Source organism: Zeus faber, assembly GCF_960531495.2.
Source record: "Zeus faber genome assembly, contig: SCAFFOLD_39, whole genome shotgun sequence".
Classification (NCBI taxonomy): Eukaryota; Metazoa; Chordata; class Actinopteri; order Zeiformes; family Zeidae; genus Zeus; species Zeus faber.
The window spans coordinates 179363-199867 of NW_028293190.1; the positions used below are offsets into that span (position 1 = coordinate 179363).

At 42.5% G+C, this 20505-nt stretch overlaps 1 protein-coding gene across 1 annotated transcript; it reads right to left on the minus strand.

Annotated features, from left to right (window-relative positions):
- Positions 1–18209: 18209 nt before the first annotated feature.
- Positions 18210–18585, minus strand: LOC307247611 (histone H2B 1/2-like; the record flags this gene model as incomplete). The annotated part of the gene is made up of 2 exons (XM_080024655.1): positions 18210–18359; positions 18448–18585. 2 exons carry the CDS (start codon positions 18583–18585, stop codon positions 18210–18212), a joined length of 288 nt encoding a protein of 95 aa, XP_079880781.1.
- Positions 18586–20505: the final 1920 nt, after the last annotated feature.

Sequence of the window (20505 nt, forward strand, 5' to 3'; positions counted from 1 at the left end):
CCTAATTGTGCGTCCATAGGGGTCAAGTTTATACTGCCTTAAGGTTCTTGCTGTTGAGAGGGGGTCAACACTCCCAGTTGCATTGAACACTGATTTTGCACGTGAGGTGTCTGGAAGGTTTGAAGTGAATAGGTCAATGAGCTCCCAAAGCTGAGATATAGTGTGGGAATAATAGTAACGTATGTTACGATTAGATTTATTGCCTCCATGTCATACGGAGAACGGAAATAACAACGGGTTAGGGTTAGGTCTATTCAGAGGCCCTATGGGAGAGGAATTTTGTTGATTTCTTCAGCTTGTCCAGAGGAGGAAATGTTTAGATTTATGGCAGAGCCTGAGCGGGCACCTATGTGTTGGGACAAGATATGGTATGTTATCTCTGTACAGCTTTGAAAGCGAGTGCAGAGCGTCGCTTGGCAGAGATTCCATCCGGCTTGGGTCTCTCCTGGACATCCTAGGCAAGTCTGGTTTGATGCTGATTTGTGTAATAAAACTATTATTTTAATCAAGTCAACGTCAGCGGTCACTCCTTCATTCATCAACACATCACATTCATTCAGAAACTACACACGTATCTCGGATATAGGTGTTGGTATTGTTGTTATGATTTTAGTCATAGTAGTCACATTAGAGATTGTCGACATTATCGTCTTATTCAGAGTATTTTCAGAATTGGCCATCGATATCCTAGTCACCTTTGTGCTTAGTATATTCTCTTTTGGGGTCATTGTTGGGCTCGTCTCTGCCTTTCTTTGCATTGTTGTTGTACAATTCACTTCACTCTGTAAATTGGCTGCTGTACCATTTGTTGTTTACATTTTAACCTATAAGGTGTGACTTGCATTGTTATCATTACCAATTGTTTTTAAGGCGTTTGTTGGTTTGTTCGCGGCCGTTGTTTTCTCCACAGTCATAGTTAAGTTATTTTTGGTTCTATTGTCACTGAAGCTCTTTCTAATTTGTTAGAAACCAAAGTTTGTGCTAGCTTATTGGCTACTGAAGTTTCATCTTTTTTAGTAGTAACTGGGGTTGGGCCAACTTTACCCATAATCAGAGTTGGGTCTATGTTATCAACCAATGGAGTTGCGTTTACTTTATCAAAAGTTGTGTTTACTTTTGGCTTACTTTTTCCGACTGAGAGGCCTTGTCGTTTTGCTGTTGTGTAATACAAGAGGCTTCCGGTTCTTGTTTACGATCTGTTGTTATTTCTAATTTTATTTGCAGAAACTGACCTCTTCTTATTTCTAATTTATACTTATTTTTATCGTGGTCCCATTGTTTTTTTGGTTGTATCCTAAAATACCAGTAGGTTTGTTCTTTCCGGATATCTATTTTACACTGGTCTGGTCCCCAGGTGAGAAGTTTGTGTTTCTGGTGCATAGCTTCCCCACATAGCTGTTCTCCTTCTACCTTGACAGTAAAAGTAATTTGTTCGTCGGTGAGTTTTAATTCTTGCGGTGCTATCTGAGCTTGTAAAACCATTTTGTACAACCTCTATTCTCTTGCTTTGTTTAGTCTTCCTGAATATCTCAGGATTGGCCGTTGTTTTGCCACATTCATGAAGAAGAAGCAGTAGAAGCCTTAAATGTGTACTTGTGAGTTCCGACTGAGCAAAAACAGATTTTGCATGTTGCATGTTAGATTGAACTCTGCTCTCCAGTGACAGTTTACAAATTTTGACTTGTCATCTTGGATATTTTAACTCCACATCTGTGATCCAAAGCTGACAATTGTGGTACAGTGGCCTAGTGGTCTACGATGCTGTATTTTGGCTCCATTCTATTTATTTAAATCCCACCACTGCCAAGCTTGACAGTGCTTTTCTCAAGTTAACATACAACTGATGCTTCAAACCTCAAATATCAGTCCCTCAAATTACATGTCCAGAAGTCATCAACAATGGTGGTGTCTTATACAAATTCCATGTAATCCTAGGCCAAACTGTTGCTCTGCCAAGGAGACATCCTTCTCAAACAGCAAAAAAATTGTGTTAATTCTCTTTCAAAGTATTATAGCTATATCGGGCAATCCTTGTATTTACCTAGAGAAATGTGACTGTTGTTGTTTAAACATTACAAACCTGTCCAGAAGAACTCTGATCAAAGTTTCTCAAAGCTTGTGGGTCTATCCAGGGTATGAACCAGGACCTCTCACACCCAAAATGAGAATCATATGTTTTGCCCAACAAAGCCCTAGACCCCTAGTTTAACGATGCTGATTAGCAAGCCAGCCAGTGCAGGTAAAAAATGATGACCTGTCGCCTTGTCTGTCTCCTCTGTTATTAGAAGAACCATGTAGGCAAGCACCGGCTTCACATTTGTCATATTAAGTCTTTAAATGTAGATAGGGTGGCATTAGACACTGTATTTTTGCTCCAGTCTCTACGGATGCCTCGGTTAAGATCAGAATGCTGCCAAACATGGCTTTGGTTAAATCAAGGTTCATTGTAACCTACCATAAGAGCAAGTAAATTGGTCTCTATCAGGATTTGGTATATGGCCATGAACAAATTCTGTGCCTTCCATCTGGACAATGAACAATGCCCTGGAAGGATACAAATTCACTCTTAGAGCTCATCTGTGATTTGAACCTGGGACCGCTCCACCTCAAAGCGTGAATCACACGCACAGATCAACAAGCTCTTCTTAAGTGAACATACAACTGCTGCTTCTAACCTAGAATATCAGCCTCTCAAATTACATGTTCAGATGTCATCAACAATTGTGGTGTCTCATACAAATTGCACCTAATTTGTAACCCTAGACCAAAACTTTGCTCTGCCAAGGAGACTTCATACTCACATCAAATGACAACAATGATGAAAAACAGCAACTCAAGGATGACCTGTCTCCTCTGTTATTAGAAGCACCATGCAGGGGAAGCACCAGCTTCACATTTGTCATATTAAGTCTTAGAATGTAGGTAGAGTGGCATGAGGCACTGTATTTCGGCTCATGTCTCTACGGATGCCTCGGTTCAGATCCAAATGCTGCCAAACATGTCTTTGGCTAAATCAAGGTTCATTGTAACCTACAATAACAGCATGTTAGTTGGTGTTAAATTTGTCTCCAACAGGATATGGAATATGGCCTATCATGGAGAAAACCCCAGTCTTAGGTTCTTTAAACAAATAGGCAGCACTTCAGGTAAGTTGGATACACGGAAAATACTTTTCATTAAGAGAGAACCAGCCTGAGTGAGGTCTGCAGTGTACACTGAAAGCTCTTTGCTTCACAAAGTCATATATTCTTTTCAAAGCATTTACTCCTCCTTGTCTTCCAATTTTTCAAAGTTTTCCACCATATGGAGATAATTACATAGGAGCCCTCTCTACCTCTGAGTGAGGTCACAGGTCACTCAAAGTGAGCCCCTCACCCCTCTGCCTTTTCAGAGGCCTTTCCTTTGGGACATGCATCCAAGTGACATGCCTTTGCTTATTCTCAGGTGCTGCATCACTTGTTTCACTGCCTTCTGTATAAATGATTTTCCATTATCTGAGCTGATCTCTGTTGGAAAACCAAATCTAGGTATTTCTGCTGTAGTCATGAACTTAATTACTGTCCTTGCTCCAACTCTGCTGACGGAACAGCTTCCACCCATCTACTGAATCTGTCTACTGCTATTGGACGTCATGCATGTCTGCTATTCCTGGTGAATAGATAGTGTAGATAATAACACAATGTACCGTAAGGGATACAACTATTTCAAAATTATATTAAAGTAATAGTCAATCTTACATTTTCTGGCTGGTATCCAGCACTAGTTTTATTGTATTTATGATTGTCTGATCATCATGGTATTCTAAATTGGCTATTTATACAGGCGATGGTACACTTAACCGTATTAATCTTGCTACCTGTATCAAAGGACGACCCATAGGTCCAAGGTAATTATGGTATTACCATAGTGGTATAACCTAAATGGCATGAATTGTTGATTTTCCCTTTAACCAGTATATGAAGTTTTCAATCATCAACCAGCGATCGACGTGTTAAAAAGGAGTGATCACTGGTGTAACCTGAGGTTGAATGAAATGCCATTTAAAACGTGATTATTTCCTGAACGTTGCTCTTGTGTTTAAAGTCTTGAAATCCGTTTAAGTGCTGGGATCGCAACTTGCTCCCCCCTCTTTGACACCCACTTTGTGGCCAAAAAGATATTACACCCATCTGTAACATAGAGAATGCATTGAAATTGTTTAGGGAGTTTTCGCGAAACAATCCCCGCCAGCCGCAAGCCAGGCCCGGTTTTAATTCCCAGCCAATGCAGTGGTGATTAAAAGACTGTGCCAATCGAAAAAGAGAAGCCATTCAACTTGGTGACATGTAATAATGTCCAACGCAAAACCCGAGTGTGGTAGTTAGAACAGGGGGCCCGTTAGGTCCACGTTAACTGCATGACTGGTTGGTTGAAAATGCCACTGTCGTGCTGGGGCAAAGCAGATATTTAGGATAAGATCTAGTCAAAGAGTTTGTGAGAAGTGGGATTTGAACCCACTGCAAACTGAATGCAGTGCCTTAGACCACTCGGCCATCCTGACTGGCAAGTGCTAAAGGAAGGCACAATCCACTACTACACATTCTAATTAACTGGCTGGATACCTCAGAAAAAGTGGAAATCCCCTTGAGTTTGGCCTTCTTTTAAATGTCTTTCTCGATGTCTAGCTCTTTTCTCAATCGCGACTGCCAAGATCCACCAAAGTAAATGTCTTCTTGTTCATGGCGTCTTCATGTATTCACTTTTGATTTGTGCATACTACAACCAAAAGAGGCATAATGTACAAAAAGAGTGATGCTTTTACATGTGGATGAGACAAAACCCAAAAAGCATTGCTTAAAATAAATAATACTCCCCACGAGACGGCTGCTCCATCCGTGGCGGCACCTGGGGAGGTGCTCCCCGCGGTGGTCCAGCCTAGAGCTGCTCCAACTGCTGTAGGGTCTCCTGTGGCAGCTGTCCATGTGGCTGTCCCTCCTCCTGTGGCGACTCCTCCAGCGGCGGCTTTCTCGGCTGTGGCTTTTCGGGCAGTGGCTCCCCCAGTGGCATCTCCATCAGCAGATTCCTCAGGGTCAGGGACCCTGGCAGTGTCCCAGAGGAAGAGGAGGGATCACTGCCAGTCCGGCAAGAAGGCCCCCAAGAAGCTGAGGGAAGTGTCAGGGGGGTTTTACGGGGGGTGCGGCCCTGAAGCAGGGAGTAGGGATGGAGGTCAGGGGGCAGACCCCCTCCTTGGGGGAATGTCTCTCCCCTTTGTGGAATGATGGGCAAGGGGGCGCCATGGAGTTCCCCCGCTTCCCCCAACAACATGCCCTATTCCTGGGCTGGCCTCATGGACGAGAGCTTGGAGGACATGGTGTTGGGGTTGTATGACTGATGTTGGGTTTGTTCTGTGTTTAGTTGTGTGTAGTTTTGTGTTTTCATAGCATATTCTTTTTTTCACATTTTGTTTTAAATTAATTATATAGGGGATGGTGGCTCAGGCGGTAGAGCTGGTGTTCTAGTGATCTAAAGGTTGCCGGTTCGATCCCAGGCTCCTCCTGCTAGCATGCTGTAGTGTCCTTGAGCATGACAATTAACCCCTAATAGCTCCTGATGGCTGCGTCCGTCGGTGTTTGAACAATTGTAAGTCACTTTGAATAAAAGCGTCTGCTAAAAAATGTAAAAAAAAAAATGTAATTGTTTGGGGGTCATCACAATTTATTCACGGGGAATGAGGGACTCAGTGAAGAGAATGTTTTTTTTCTATTTTGTTGGGGCTTTGGGTTGTATAATTAGTTTTATATATATTATATATTTGTATTATATATTTTCGAGGGACTGGGACAAGGGGGGGAGTCAGTCTGGAGTGTGGGGGGGGTTCACGCTTCAGGGATGGGTATTCTTTTCGGCAGAGGTGGTTTAAGGGTGGAGGGTTTTTTGTTGTGGTGCAGGGGAGGGTGCTGGGGGTGGATATTGTTTATGGGCGCGTTCCTTTGAGGGTTTTTGTGCGGGGGGAGGCTTTTTTAAAGCGTGTCACCCGGTGGGTGCCACCTGACTTGGCAGAGGCTATGGAGACCCCCCTCACTCTGGAGGAGCTTGAGGGTGCCATCTGAAGGATGGGAAAGCGAAAGAGTTTTGGGGGTTGCTTGGTCCGGGGGTGCTGGAGGTGCTGACCAAGGTCCTCCGTGCAGGGGCTCTTGGAATGTTGATGGCTATGGGGGTGATTTCCCTTCTTTTCAAGAAGGGAGACGTCTCTGACGTTAATAACTGATGGCCATTGACCATGCTGTATGTGACAACAAGCTTCTGGCTAAGGTCCTATGGTTCCTATCCTACCAGGCGAGGAGGGTGATGGGGGCTTTGGGCAACTTGGGTCCTCGGTCAGAGCAGGTGCCATGTCACTACGGCCATGCAGCGAGGTGGCTTCAGGCTCACCCTGAGGCCTTGAACAGGGGTTTGGGGCTGGACCAGAGGAGGCTCCATGCCCAGACAAGGCGGGGGGTGACCGTTCTGGCTGTTTTGGGCATCCTCGAGGCTGTCTGGCTGGCAGTCAAGCCACCAAGCCTGGATAATGGGCGTAAACTGGTCCTGCCTCCAGAAATCACTGCCGGTGTGTACCACCTTGTACCGGCGACGCTTGGCAACATCCCCTGGTGCCCCCGAGCCATGTGGCCAGAGGGGTGTGGGTAGAAGGGGGAACCGGAGGGAAGGCATCCTGCTTTGGCTGCTCATAAGCCTATTCAAAAAGGGCTTGTGGGTGGCAGGGCAGGACCTCATAAGGCTCGGGAGGGATTGCAGAGTCAGGGCTGACGTGGGCAAATGGGGACAGCACGGTGCCCTAGAGAGGTGGAAGGGGTATTTGGTTTGGTGTATGTTTTTAGGGGAGAATGTAAATGTTTGTTTTTGTTCATGGTTGGTTGTATGTATTATGTTAAATATCATATGTAACCGTTTGACTGTTGTTTTTCTCTGTTTGGTCTATTCATGGTTTGTCCCAAAATGGTTTGGGGGATTGTATGATTTGTTGGTGATGTGTGGAATAAAAAACATATCAACCGTGTTTTACAAAAGACTTCCGTGGAGAGGAACAACCAAGAGTTTCACCTCATTTAAACTTTGGCAATTTTTCCAACAGCATTGTTCATGTCAATCACGGAGTGGTTAACACTAAAATATCTGCCTTGCTAGCAGCAGAAGCGCGAACCAGTGAGCTTTTGTTTTATTCATTGACTATTTGATATATTGATTATTTATTTAAACATGTAACAATACGTTAAAACAATTCAAGAATAGCAATAAAAATTAGCATTAAACATATAGTGGAAGACGTATACACTCATGTAGTCCTCTGCCTTCTCCATAACTTGAATAAGTAACTAAATATTTATCACATATGCAACTTAGAAACAACTATCCCAATGCTATTATGTACAACCCAGATATCTACCCAGTGTCAATCAGATATAACATAAACAAATACCTCAACATTCATCCTACCAACCTTTCCTCATCCCTATACCTCTTAAAACATATTTTTATTGTAAATCTTCTTGAATTGAGTTACATGAGGACTTTGCTTGAGTTTAATATCCGCACCATTCCAGAAATCCCCCTGACAATGTGATATACACATACGTGCTGATGGTGGTCAACATGGTATGAACACAGTGTTTTTATGAATTCAAATTTCCTCCTTAACAAGAAACCCCATCTCTATCAAAGAACATTTTTGCATGTTCCCAAGAAGAAAATAATTTCTTGCTTAATTTGTGCAGTAAAAAATTCTACCAGATCCATGAACTTCAAGTCATGTGACTTTAAAAACAGCGTGTGAGTATGTTCACAATATCCTACATTGTTAACTCTCCTTCTGGCTCTTTTTTGTAGTATGCATAATGAATGTAATGTGCTTTTTTACATGTACATGTTACCCCACACCTCCACGCAGCAATTTAGATACAGGTATATGAGTGAACCATACAGAGTGTGAATTTCCATTCACTTAAAAGTGAATGGTTAAAGCAATGGTCTAGAAATCTGAACAGGTGTCCCTGAGCAGGTTCAAATCCTTCCAACTCTGCTTTGTACGGTTGTCCAATCTCTGAACCTATTTTAATTCTATGTGCCATCTTCTGCTCAAAATATGTCCGAAAATCAAGTGAATTACGTTTTGCTGCGACTTCCTCAAATAATCGGAATTTCCATGTAATTTTCAGATCACAAAATATGTGGTCATGGTTGAGTGTTTAAGGTTTATAGGTATATCTCCAAAATTCAAGTGCGTGTTTCCAGCTTCTTCCTCATTTGAATGTAGTTTCCCTGTCTTTTAAAATCACAAAATATATAGTCGTCGCCATTTCCTTGTGCAGGTTCAAATCCTGCAGACTACAATTTATAAGGTTGTCCAAACTTTAAATGTCTTTTACTGAACCTGAACTTCTTGCGCTAGTGTCTCCTTAAAATATCTCCGAAAGTCAATTACGTTTTGCAGGGTCTTCCTCAATTGATCAGAATTTCCTCCCATTTTCAAGCTCAAACTTTGTAGTCATGGCTGAGTGGTTCAGGTGATGGACTTGATATCCATTGGGGTTACCATGTGCAGGTTGAAATCCTCTAGACTGCAATTGTCACAGATGACCCTGCTTTTATGTCATTTGAATTCCTTGTGCTAGAGTCTCCTGGAAATCTCTCCAAAATTCCAGTGCGTGTTTGCAGCTTCTTCCTCATTTGAACGAAGTTTCCTTGTGTTTTAACATCACAAAGTATATTGTCGTGGCCATGTCCCTGTGCAGGTTCAAATCCTGCAGACTACAATTTTTAAGGTTGTCCTACTTCTAAATGTCTTTTAATTCTGTGTGTCAGTTTCTGCTGAAAATATATACAAAAGTCAAGTATGTTTTTGCGGTTTTTGATGATGTTTGAATTCATTACACTCGTGTCTCTTCAAAAAATCTCCAGATGACAAATACATTTTTGGAGCCTCTTCCTCATTTGAACGGAAGTTCTTGGCATTTTAAATGAACTATCCATGTAGTGGCATCCGAGTGGTGAAGGCGATGGACTCTAAATCCATTTGGGTGTCCTGTCACAGGTCAAAATCCTGAAAACTACAATTCACAAATAGTTCCCTGCTTTCATGATGTTTTGACTTATTGCACTGGTATCTCCTAAAAAAAAGCTCCAATACTCAATTATCTTGTTGAATCTTGCCACTGGAGGTGCACAAGCCAGTGTATCATCAGTGCCGGTCCCAAGGCCAGATGAATAGTGAGGGTTGCGTCAGGAAGGGCATCCGCTGAAAAACGATGCCAAATCAAACATGCAGACAACAAATCTGATTTCCATACCGGATTGGTCGTGGTTCGGGTTAACAACGACCGCCACTGGTGCCGTCAGCCAACAGGGTGCCAGTGGAAATTGTGCTACTGTCAGCCGAAGAAGAAGAAGAGGGGGAAGTGTGTCCGGAGACAGCAGGCGAGGAAGAACGGTAGGAGAGTAGGGTTGAGAGTAGGAACTTTGAACGCTGGCAATATAAAAGGTAAAGAGAGAGCTGGCTGACATGATGGAGAGAGGGAAGGTAGATGTACTATGTCTACAAGAGACCAGGTGGAAGGGGAGTAATGCCAGGAGTATCGGAGCCGGGTACAAACCGTTCTACCATGGAGTGGAAGGCAGGAGAAATGGGATAGGGATAGTCTGAAAGGAAAAATATGTCAAGAATGTTTTGGAGGTGTCGAGAGTGTCGGACAGAGTGATGAGCATGAAGCTGGAAATTGATGGGGTGATAATGAATGTGGTCAGTGCATATGCTCCCCAAGTTGGGTGTGAGATTGAAGAGAGAGAAGAATTCTTTAGTGAGTTGGATGTAGTGGTGGAGAGCGTCCCATGGGAGAGAGAGTGGTCGTTGGAGCAGATCTCAATGGGCATGTTGGCATGGGATCAGAGACATAGATGACAAGAAGGTGATGGTTAGGGATGGTGTCAAGGAGAGGAATGTGGAAGGACAGATGGTGATGGAGTTCACCAAAAGGATTTAATTGGCTGTTGTGAATACGTATTTCAAGAAGAGGGAGGAACACAGGGTGACATACAAGACTAGAAGAAGGTGCACACGGTGGACTACATCTTATGCAGGAGGTGCTGAAAGATTAGCGACTGCACAGTGGTGGTAGGTGAGTGTGTTGCTAGGCAACCACGGATGGTGGTCTGTAGGATTTCTCTGGAGGCCAAGAGGAGGAAGAGAGTGAAAGAGCCAAAGATTAAATGGTGGATGTTGAAAAAGGAGGAGTGCTGCATGCATTTTAGGGAAGAGGTAAGGCAGACAATAGGTGGGAATGAACGGTTACCAGATGACTGGGAAACAACTGCAGAAGTGGTGAGGGAGAGGGCCAAGAAGGTACTTGGTGTATCATGCGGGAAGAGGAAGGAAGACAAGGCCTCTTGGTGGTGGAATGAGTATTTACAGGAGAGCATAGAGCAGAAGAGGTTGGCAAAGAAGAAATGGGATAGTCAGAGAGATTAAGAAAGTAGACGGGAGTACAAGCTGATGCGGTGCAAGGCAAAGAGAGAAGTGTCAAAGGCAAAGGAAAAGGCATACGACGTGTTGTATGAGAGGTTGGACAGTAAGGAAGGAGACCGATTGACAAGACAAAGGGACCAAGCTGGGAAGTATGTGCAGCAGGTTAGGGTGATGAAAGATAATGAAGGGAATGTGCTGACTAGTGAGGAGAGTGTGTGGAGGAGGTGGAAGGAGTACTTTGAGGAGTTGATGAATGAAGAAAATAAGAGGGAGAGAAGAGTGGATGATGTCGGGATAGTGGATCAAGAAGTGCAGCAAATTAGCAAGGATAGGGTGAGAAGAGTGGAAAGGCAGTGGAAAGGCAGTTGTCCCAGATGACATACCTTGGGAAGCATGGAAATGTTTAGGTGGGATGGCAGTGGCATTCCATTCAGAGGCTGTTTAACACCATCCGGGAAAGGGAGAGGATGCCGGAGGAGTGGAGAAGAAGTGTACTGGTACCCATCTCTAAGAATAAGGGAGACTTTCAGAGCTGTAGTAACTACAGGGGAATAAAATTAATCAGCCACAGCATGAACCTATGGGAAAGGGTAGTGGAGGCTAGGTTAAGAGGAGAGGTGTGGATCAGCGAGCATCAGTATGGTTTCATGCCAGGAAAGAGTACTACAGATGCAATGTTTGCTTTAAGAATGCTGATGGAAAAGTATAGGGAAGGCCACAGGGAGTTGCACTGCGTCTTTGTGGATTTATAGAAAGCATATGATAGGGTGCCGAGAGAGGAAGTGTGGTATTGCATGAGGAAGTCGGGGGCGGCAGAGAAGTACGTAAGAGTGGTACAGGACATGTATGAGGGCAGTCAGACAGTACTAAGGTGTGCAGTAGGCGTGACGAAGGCATTCAAAGTAGAGGTGGGATGGCTTCAAGGATCAGCTCTGAGCCCTTTCTTGTTTGCAGTGGTGATGGACAGGTTAACAAATGAAATCAGGCAGGAGTCTCCGTGGAATATGATGTTCGCGGATGACAATGTGATCTATAGCGAGAGTAGGGAGCAGGTTGAGGAGAGCCTGGAGAAGTAGAGGCATGCATTACAGAGAAGAGCAATGAAAGTCAGCAGGAGTAAGACAGAATACATGTGTCTGAATGGGAGGGAGGGCCGCGAAAAGCTGAGAATACAAGGAGTGGAGGTGGAGAAGGCGGATGAGTTCAAGTACTTGGGGTGGACCATTCAAGGCAGCGGAGAGTCGGGAGAGAGGTGAAGAAGAGAGTACAGGCAGGGTGGAGTGGATGGAGAAGAGTGTCCGAAGTGATCTGTGACAAAAGGCTTCCAGCAAGAGTGAAGGAGAAGGTCTACAGGACGGTAGTGAGACCAGCTATGTTGTACGGTTTAGAGGCTGTGGCACTGACAAAAAGGCAGGTGGCTGAACTGGAGGTGGCAGAGTTGAGGATGTTGAGATTTTTATTGGGAGTGACAAGGATGGACAGGATTAAGAATGAGTACATTAGAGGGACAGCTCAGGTTGGACAGTTTGGTGGAAAAGGGAGAAAGGCCAGATTGAGATGGTTTGGACATGTGTAGAGGAGAGATGAGAGTTACATTGGGAGAAGGATGGTGAGGATGGAGCTGCCAGGCAAGAGGAAAAGAGGAAGGCCAATGAGAGGGTTAATGGATGTGGTGAGGGAGGACATGTAGGCGGTTGGTGTAAGGGAGGAAGATGATACGTTGTGGTTACCCCTAACGGGAGAAGCCGAAAGAAAAAGCTCAATTATCTCGTTGCAGCTTCTTCCTTGTTTGGTCAAAATGTCCTTGCATTTTACAACAACAAACAATTTACTTGTGGCCGAGTGTAAATGCTGATGGGTTGGATTTATGGGCATGGATTTAGGGCCTCCATTTATGAGAATGTGATTCCAGCACGAGTAAAGGAGGGTACTGTACATTAATGTACTGTTTCGCCTCCCTGTCAGGAAATTGAACACTGGTCTCCAGCGTGACAAACATGGATTCTGGCCACTATACTAACGAGTATGCACAAGCAGTTCCTTCGCAGAGCAGAGTTGAAAAGGGCTTATGTTGCAAGGAAAAAAGAACTCCAGACAGATGATTAAGGAGCTGTTCTCCCTGCTTTGTCAGCTCATTTTAGTCTGGTATAATTTTTGCCATAGAAATCCTCAGCATAGCACGCACATGTTTTCCTAGTAGATGTAGGTGGATCCACACGGGACCAACCTACTTTGGGCCAGTTGTCTTGTGTTTGGATACTTTGCCTCACTCAAAGAGGTGTATAAATCAGGCAGCGTGGATGTCTCAAACTTGTCTCTGACCTTAGAGTCGCAGAAATGTAGATACTTTATATTTCCTAAAATTTTGACACAGCAATCGCCACTGGAAACAACTAATGTCATGAGCAAACCACATGACTTTTAAAGTTGTCAGATGGCTGGAGTGTTTACACTTCACAACTTACTGTATTGTATTCAGTAATCTTGCACTCTTGTGGTTCGCAAACTACATGACTGATTGGCAACAGGGCGTCACACATTACAAGATCTTTCGCTAGGAGGAATCCCTGTCAGGTCTCCAAAATACATTTTGTCACGAAAACACACACAAGAAGTGACACCGGAAATGACACGATACCTTGCGCTGGACTGGTTTATTTATTTTTTATTGTATTCTTGATTCCCGTAAAAAAATGAATAAAAGCAGAATTTAAATACAAAATATATTAAGAACCTAGAGAAGAAAAGTGAAATAGGTATGTTGTGTTTGTGGCAGCTGCTCCGCTGCACTCCCATTTCTCAGTCTCTCCTTCTCGACTCCTCTATCCGCCTCACTCCATGTCTGTTCTCATTGGATCACTCCCCACTCAATTCCAACACAACCTGATATTAAATCTGCTTGATATCTCGCCGGCGTCTGCGAGCAATCGGCCAACGCTGGGCGAGCAGTCAGATTGCATTTTGAGCAGTCCATACCACACTCCCGTCATTCACGGGAGAATGCTATGATTTTACTCCAATCTGTAGCTTTGCTTGGCAATCTCGAAAAACCTTCCGGCGAGTGGAAAATTAGGCCAGAATGACATAGTCTGAACTCAGGCCTAAAGACACGCAGGAAAGCGTATTGGTACCAGCAGGGGGCATCTGCCTCTCCTCCTGCTGCGTCGTGGCCCATTATACAGACAATGGTTGGAAAATGGCTGGAGAAACTGATAATCCTGAGAAAAATAATACTTATTTTTATTCATTTTGATGATGAAATAATAATAATAATAATATGGAATACATTCGGTTTGTGATATAGCAATATATAATATAATCTGATAATCAGTTGAAGCTCTGGATGGCACGTTGAGGTGCAGAGGAGGGATCAGGTTAATCAGGGAATTAGAGAAAGATTTAGGTTTACTTAGTTTCCTGATTTTCTTGGATTGAAAATTCAAGGTTCAAGATGTTTATTTATCACATATGTATACAACTGGGCATACATATATGTAGCAGTGACGTGCGGTGAGGTTCGTGGCTGGTGAGGCTCTGACTTTTTCAGAGTCAGATTTACAAATATATGAACCCAATAGAGTAGCTTAAATTCACCATTCAGTTGGCAGCTTGCACATTGGCTACTGGTTGTGTTTCATATCTCATATAAGCATTCTTTACACACACATAGTTAAGTTTCATATTTGGCCAAGGAAGAACGTTAATTTTATAGCGGCTCAGAGAAAGAGCGCATTTGCTCTGCATCCTCCGTGTGTTCTTAATTTGCCATTCCTCAAATACTATTAGTATTTAATTGATTACATACTCATTCAATACAAATAAAAATTACACTAATCTTTGTCGCTTGTTACACTAATCTCTGTCGCTGTTACACTAATCTCTGTCGCAATGTAGCTGAATGTTATTCTCCCTTGAAAGTCGCTTTGGATAAAAGCGTCTGCCAAATGACTAAATGTAAATGTAAATGTAAAAGGACATACTGCAGTGGATGCATGGTCTTACCTTTACTTGTAAATTAAGTCCATTCTCCTATCATTCTGGACAAATATCTCCGTTAGTTTGTTGTAAAAGTCCTCCTTATCTTCCTATAGTTTTAAAAGTCTCTCGGTCTCAAAGGAGATTATTGACGCACACGCCCCCTTCAGTGAGGCAGAGTTGGCTGCTGGCTGCCTCACCTCGTGCTTTTTCACTGCAGTTTTATGTCAGATAAGCAAGACTAAATATGTTTTACACATACATTTATGGAAAGTGAGGACATACAATAAACGTGTCTACAAACATTACCTTGGTGACAAACAGTGAGAAAGCAAAAGGCGCATGCGCTCAACCCAGTTTGTGAGGGATTGCGCAATCTGAGATGAGGCTCCGGCCCTCGCTGCCTCACCTCGTGCGTCTCCCTTCTAATTGAACAGGAAATACGCAAATTCAGCGATTTTGAGAATAAAAATGATTGAAATTATTGGAATCGTACATGAATTACATCTATAGCACAGCTCAGAAGAGAAATATTAATGTTTATTTTATTTTATCCTCATTGTTTTTTTTCTTTTCACGATGACAGCCTCCCCTGACCGCATGTCCCTGATGTGATAGTGTGTTCATACATGTGTTTGGGCTGGATGTGGAAAATTTGGATTCAAAACCATAATTGGGATCTTTTTACACGGAGCGAAACCTTGTGCTGTTCTCAGGAATCTTGGTGAAATCAGGTTGAGTTTCTCTATAAAACACAAGCTACATGGAGACAAAGGAGCTAGAAGAAATTTTTTGCCACAAGTGGTTCCAGCGGTCCCCATCGAAATGATTACTAGTTAAAATGATTCCTCTGGATCTCAAAGACTAAATCTGATCCAAAGGTGTCTGTGGCAAATGCATCGTATCTATTTATAAAACATATTTTTTAGTAATATTATAAACTTGGATTCGCAAACGTTTACTAACAACAATAAATTGTTTGTTCTAGTCCTAGAAGCAGTAGTGCACCGTTCCAAGTGGATCTGGGCCTTCTGCAGAACGACACAAACCAGAACTTCACTCAAATAGGCCCTGGTCCATTTTAAATTAAATACTCCACACACAAATTCATTATTTTACAAATTCATCCCCCTCACCCTCCTACCATTTTGCAGTTCCATTTCAAACACCATCACTGTCCTAAAATAAATACTTGTCATTTCCTTTATGTAAGTTACATGTAGTTACGCATCTAAAAAATAAATCATGTAAATCATCGTGGACTGGCCTCAGAGGCTTCAAGCTCTTGTGGGAAAAAATATCAAAGTTTGTCATCAAACTGAACTCATTAAGACAAAGTTCTAATATGTTATATAATACATCTTAATGGTAAACTGTTTAAAATGTAGAAAGAAAAGAAGGAAACAGTCTTTAATCGTCACACGACACTCCACAACACATGCTTGCACACACACACATGCTTTGATGGTGGCCGGTGAAATGGCTCCTCTGCTTTTGACCCATCCTGGCTTGTCCTTCCTCCGGGGGCACAGCCAGGAGCAGTGGGCAGCATACGTGGACGCGCCCGGGGACCAGGTGATAAGTGTCCATCGCTGGTCAGACGATGATGGGTGCATGTTTTTGGTGGGGGTCCTTACTGACGTGAGGTGGAGGAAACCCCATGTGAACACGGGGAGAACATGCAAACTCCACACAGAAAGGCTCCTGTTTTTTGGAAGATAACCCGCCGGAGCACGGTGCCAACAGCGCCCCAGGCGGGAATCGAACCCTTCTTGGTGTGAGGCAGCAGTGCAATGCACTGCGCCACCGTGCCACCTATGTATGTAGGGTGTAATTATATATTTAGTGAAATTAAATGCATCTGTGGAATAATGCCTTATATTTTATATTGTGAAGTTGTCTTCTACATTTGTGTGGTTCATATAATTAAGTCATGTCTTAATAAAATTGTAGATGGATCGGGATCCTATACTTTGGTTTTCCATCTGACCTTATCTGATTTGTTAAAAAAAACATCACACTGGAAACAAATAACTCAGTTCTGCAAGATAGAAATGTTACAAATGAAACGTGAAATGAATCCACTTCAATTGGAACAAAGAACACAGTGAAAATGTAAATTGTATTGTGAGTTATTTTTAAATGAAGTGGCAAAATACCTAAGGAAAAAGAAGAGCAACTTGTTGAAAAGAGGTAGACCTGCATTTTGTCTGTAATATTATCATAATAATAATACATTGTTTATTTTTCAAATATTATTGAATTTAATTTTCGAGCAGAAAGACTAAAGCATGTTTGTATGACTTGCAGCGTAGGGCCAGTGTGGCCTCCTCTACGTCCACTGTGAAGCTTTAACACCAGGACTGAAGCACAGGGAGTCATTGCAGCTTGTTCTACTCGTCCTGCGAACATGAGCGGTCGTGGCAAAGGAGGCAAGGGACTCGGGAAAGGAGGCGCCAAGCGCCACCGCAAAGTTCTCCGCGATAACATCCAGGGAATCACCAAGCCCACTATACGCCGTCTGGCTCGCCGTGGCGATGTGAAGCGTATCTCAGGTCTGATCTACGAGGAGACCCGCGGTGTTCTCAAGGTGTTCCTGGAGAACGTGATCCGTGATGCCGTCACCTACACTGAGCACGCCAACAGAAAGACGGGCACCGCCATGGATGTGGTCTATGCTCTGAAGAGGCACTGACGCACCTTGTACAGCTTCGGCGGTTAAACTGCAACAGCTCCACTAAACAAAGGCCCTTTTCAGGGCCCCACGTCCACTGTGAAGAGCCTCCTTCTTTAAGCTTTGAGTGGAACGAGGCACATACTCAACACAAATACGACATGCTAAACGGCCAGAACAACAAACCACCATCTGCTGTATGGCAATTAATTACACTTTACTATAAATACACTATCGTTTTATAACGTCGCTGATCACAATACTATAATATATTTGTTCATATATTGTATATTATGCTATTGCCAGAATGCAATTATGATCAAAGTATCCAGAGTTTCTTGAGATTTGTTTGCATGTGTTGAGGCATTTATGTACACTTCACAATAGATGCATTTTAATTGTGTATAACTTGTCCACATACCACATTGTATATTTATTATATTTATGTGAATTGATTTAGTATTCTATTATTTAATTTCAAACATGGATGTAGATGAGTTAAGAATTCCGTATTTGTTGAAGCTGCAGCTTTATATTTATGCTTTGTTTTCTATAAATCGAAAAGCCAAGGAGCCTGCAGAGATTTGAAGGAATGCATTCAAGAGGTTAATTCACCCATTGGGAATATTTAGGACGTTTTCCACATCTATACATGGTTCTCCTCCCAGTTCTCTTGTTTGATGGCATTAATTATGATAAAAATGAATAAATTGTAAAAAATTAAATCAGAATTATGTTTTCGTTAATACATATAATACTTCCAATTATACATAAATATGCAATAAATTATGCTGACCAAGACAAACTAGTGTGTAACTATACATCATTAATGTATATTAGAACAAAAACAAAAATATAACATTTCTATTGAATATATGACCAAGTAAATCATCATCACGTGACCATTGTGTAATAGAAAAGCCTTTGTTGGACAGTGTGGGCCAACCCAATGAACATATGCAGAGATTTAAAGGATTACATGTTGTTTTAACATAACCCATCGATTGACACAATAGTCCTCAGATACTGCTTTCATCCTTTGGTTTGAGAAGCTGAGCGCTCAGATTACTTGGAGCTGGTGTACTTGATAACAGCCTTGGTGCCCTCGGACACGACGTGCTTGGCCAGCTCTCCGGGGAGCAGCAAGCGGTCGGCTGTCTGGATCTCCCTGGAAGTGATTGTGGAGCGCTTGTTGTAGTGGGCCAGGCGACAGGCCTCACCGGTGATGCACTCAATGATGTCATTGACGAAGGAGTTCATGATGCCCATGGCCATGGAGGAGATCGCGGTGTTGGGGGTGGACCTGCTTCAGGACCTTGTACACGTAGATGGCGTACCTCTCCTTCCTGGTCTTTCTGCGCTTCTTGCTGCCCTTGTTGACTGTCTTGGATACGGTTTTCTTAGAGCCCTTCTTGGGCGCTGACTTGGCAGGTTCGGGCATGATTACGGTGCAGACACACACGGAACCAATGACACGCATGGGATGGTGCTGCTTTTTTTTTTATAGATTCCTGATGCAGTTGATGCTCTGTGACTCCCTCAAAGTGATTCGATAGAATCTGCATGTGACAGTGGGCATGTGCCAGTTGCTTTCGAGGACTAGAACACAGAGACTGAGATTTGAAAATAAGTATCCGTAAATTTACTTTTATTTTATTATTAAAAAGACTTTTATTGTGCCTAATATAGTGAATGGTTTTAATATGAGAGCAATTTAAATAATACGCTCCTTTTTGATTGAAAAAGAGAATGAGAAACTAGATTTAGGATTCAAGAGGTAAGATGGGACATTATAAAAGTTTTTGTTTTTTTTCTGTAATACTACTTAACTACAAAAATGACTTGTCCTTTATACTAGTACGGGGATCATCTCGCCCACCTGGTCACAATGCATAGGTCACAGTTCTGGCCAGGCTGGAGGCATCAACACATTTCCTCTCCCATAGGGCCTCTGAATAGACACGTTATTTTCGTTCTCGGTATGACATTGAAGCAATAAATTAAAAGAAACATACGTTAGAAATTATACCATACAATCACTATACAATGGGCTCTGATTCTTGAGAACCCAGGGCCCTCATTCAGACACCTCATATTTCCCCCTTTGAGACTATACAAAGTCTTGACAGAGAGAAGAGTAATTGAACTTATAATGTTAATTGGCTTAATATAAATCACTTAATAATAAACAAAATTGATTATAAAATACCCTTCTGACCATGCTTAGTCGTAGCAATACATTAAATTTGTGGAGTGTGAGAGCGAAAAACCCATCCGGCAGCTTCCTTTCTTAGTGCATCCAGCAAATAATCAAGACAGGAAAATTCTCCCACGGTCCCTCTGCCCCAGGCAACCCCCTAAGGTATTACAAATCAATAAACAGAAAAAGCCGAAGGGTTTAGAAAACTGTATAGGATGTTATACATATAAGTGCGTACAATTAGAACCTCAGAAAAAAATCAAAAATTTGTCCAAAGTCAGGCTGGTCGACCCATTGGACCTTCCAGTGGACCTTTCCCTGCCTATCACCAATGTCCTAAAAAAAACAGCAAAAAATAAAATACCTGAGGTCCCAATGTATTCACTTCATCCTATTACAGACAACTTAAAGAAAACAATAGCAAATCAAAGTAAGATGTCTTGCTAAAAATATCTAGTGTAGAGTACAGGAATATTCATCCTGTACTGTAATGTAATGTAATGTAATGTAATGTAATGTAATAAACAACTTCCAATATTATAAAAAACATTCAGGACACATATGTATGTATTGAACTGTTGCTTTTTGAACACCATCATTTTTAATGATATTTCACTCGACACCCCTGATCATGATGTCCTCATTCAGGGTCCGCCATCCATTTTCATCCTCCATTTTGCAGTGTCCATGTTTGAGTGCTCAAGTCCATCAGGGTGTAGGATCTCTGGACACAGCCATCCTCTGACTGGTCCTGAAAGAAAGAATCACCAGCCAGTATCTTGCACAAACATCAAATACAGTATAATAATTTCCCTTTTGCATTATACTTTAACATTATTCCAATATATGATTAACCAATTCGGATCTGTGTGTTGACAAATTTTAACAATGCGGTTTTTTCAGCACACCATTCATTTTATCACAAACAACTTGGCTTTGCGGATGATAAACAGCTCCTGAGCGTTGTTTAATTCCCAATTTTTTTCTGAATTAATTTTACTGCTCTATCCACAAACTCTTTCCCATTCTGAGGATATGCGATCTGGAAGTCCCCACCTGCTTATGACCTTACGACACAAGAACTTGGCTTGGCTGAGCATCTTTACGCTTGGTTGGACATGCCTCAGGCCACCGTGAAAATCTATCCACGACGACTAACAT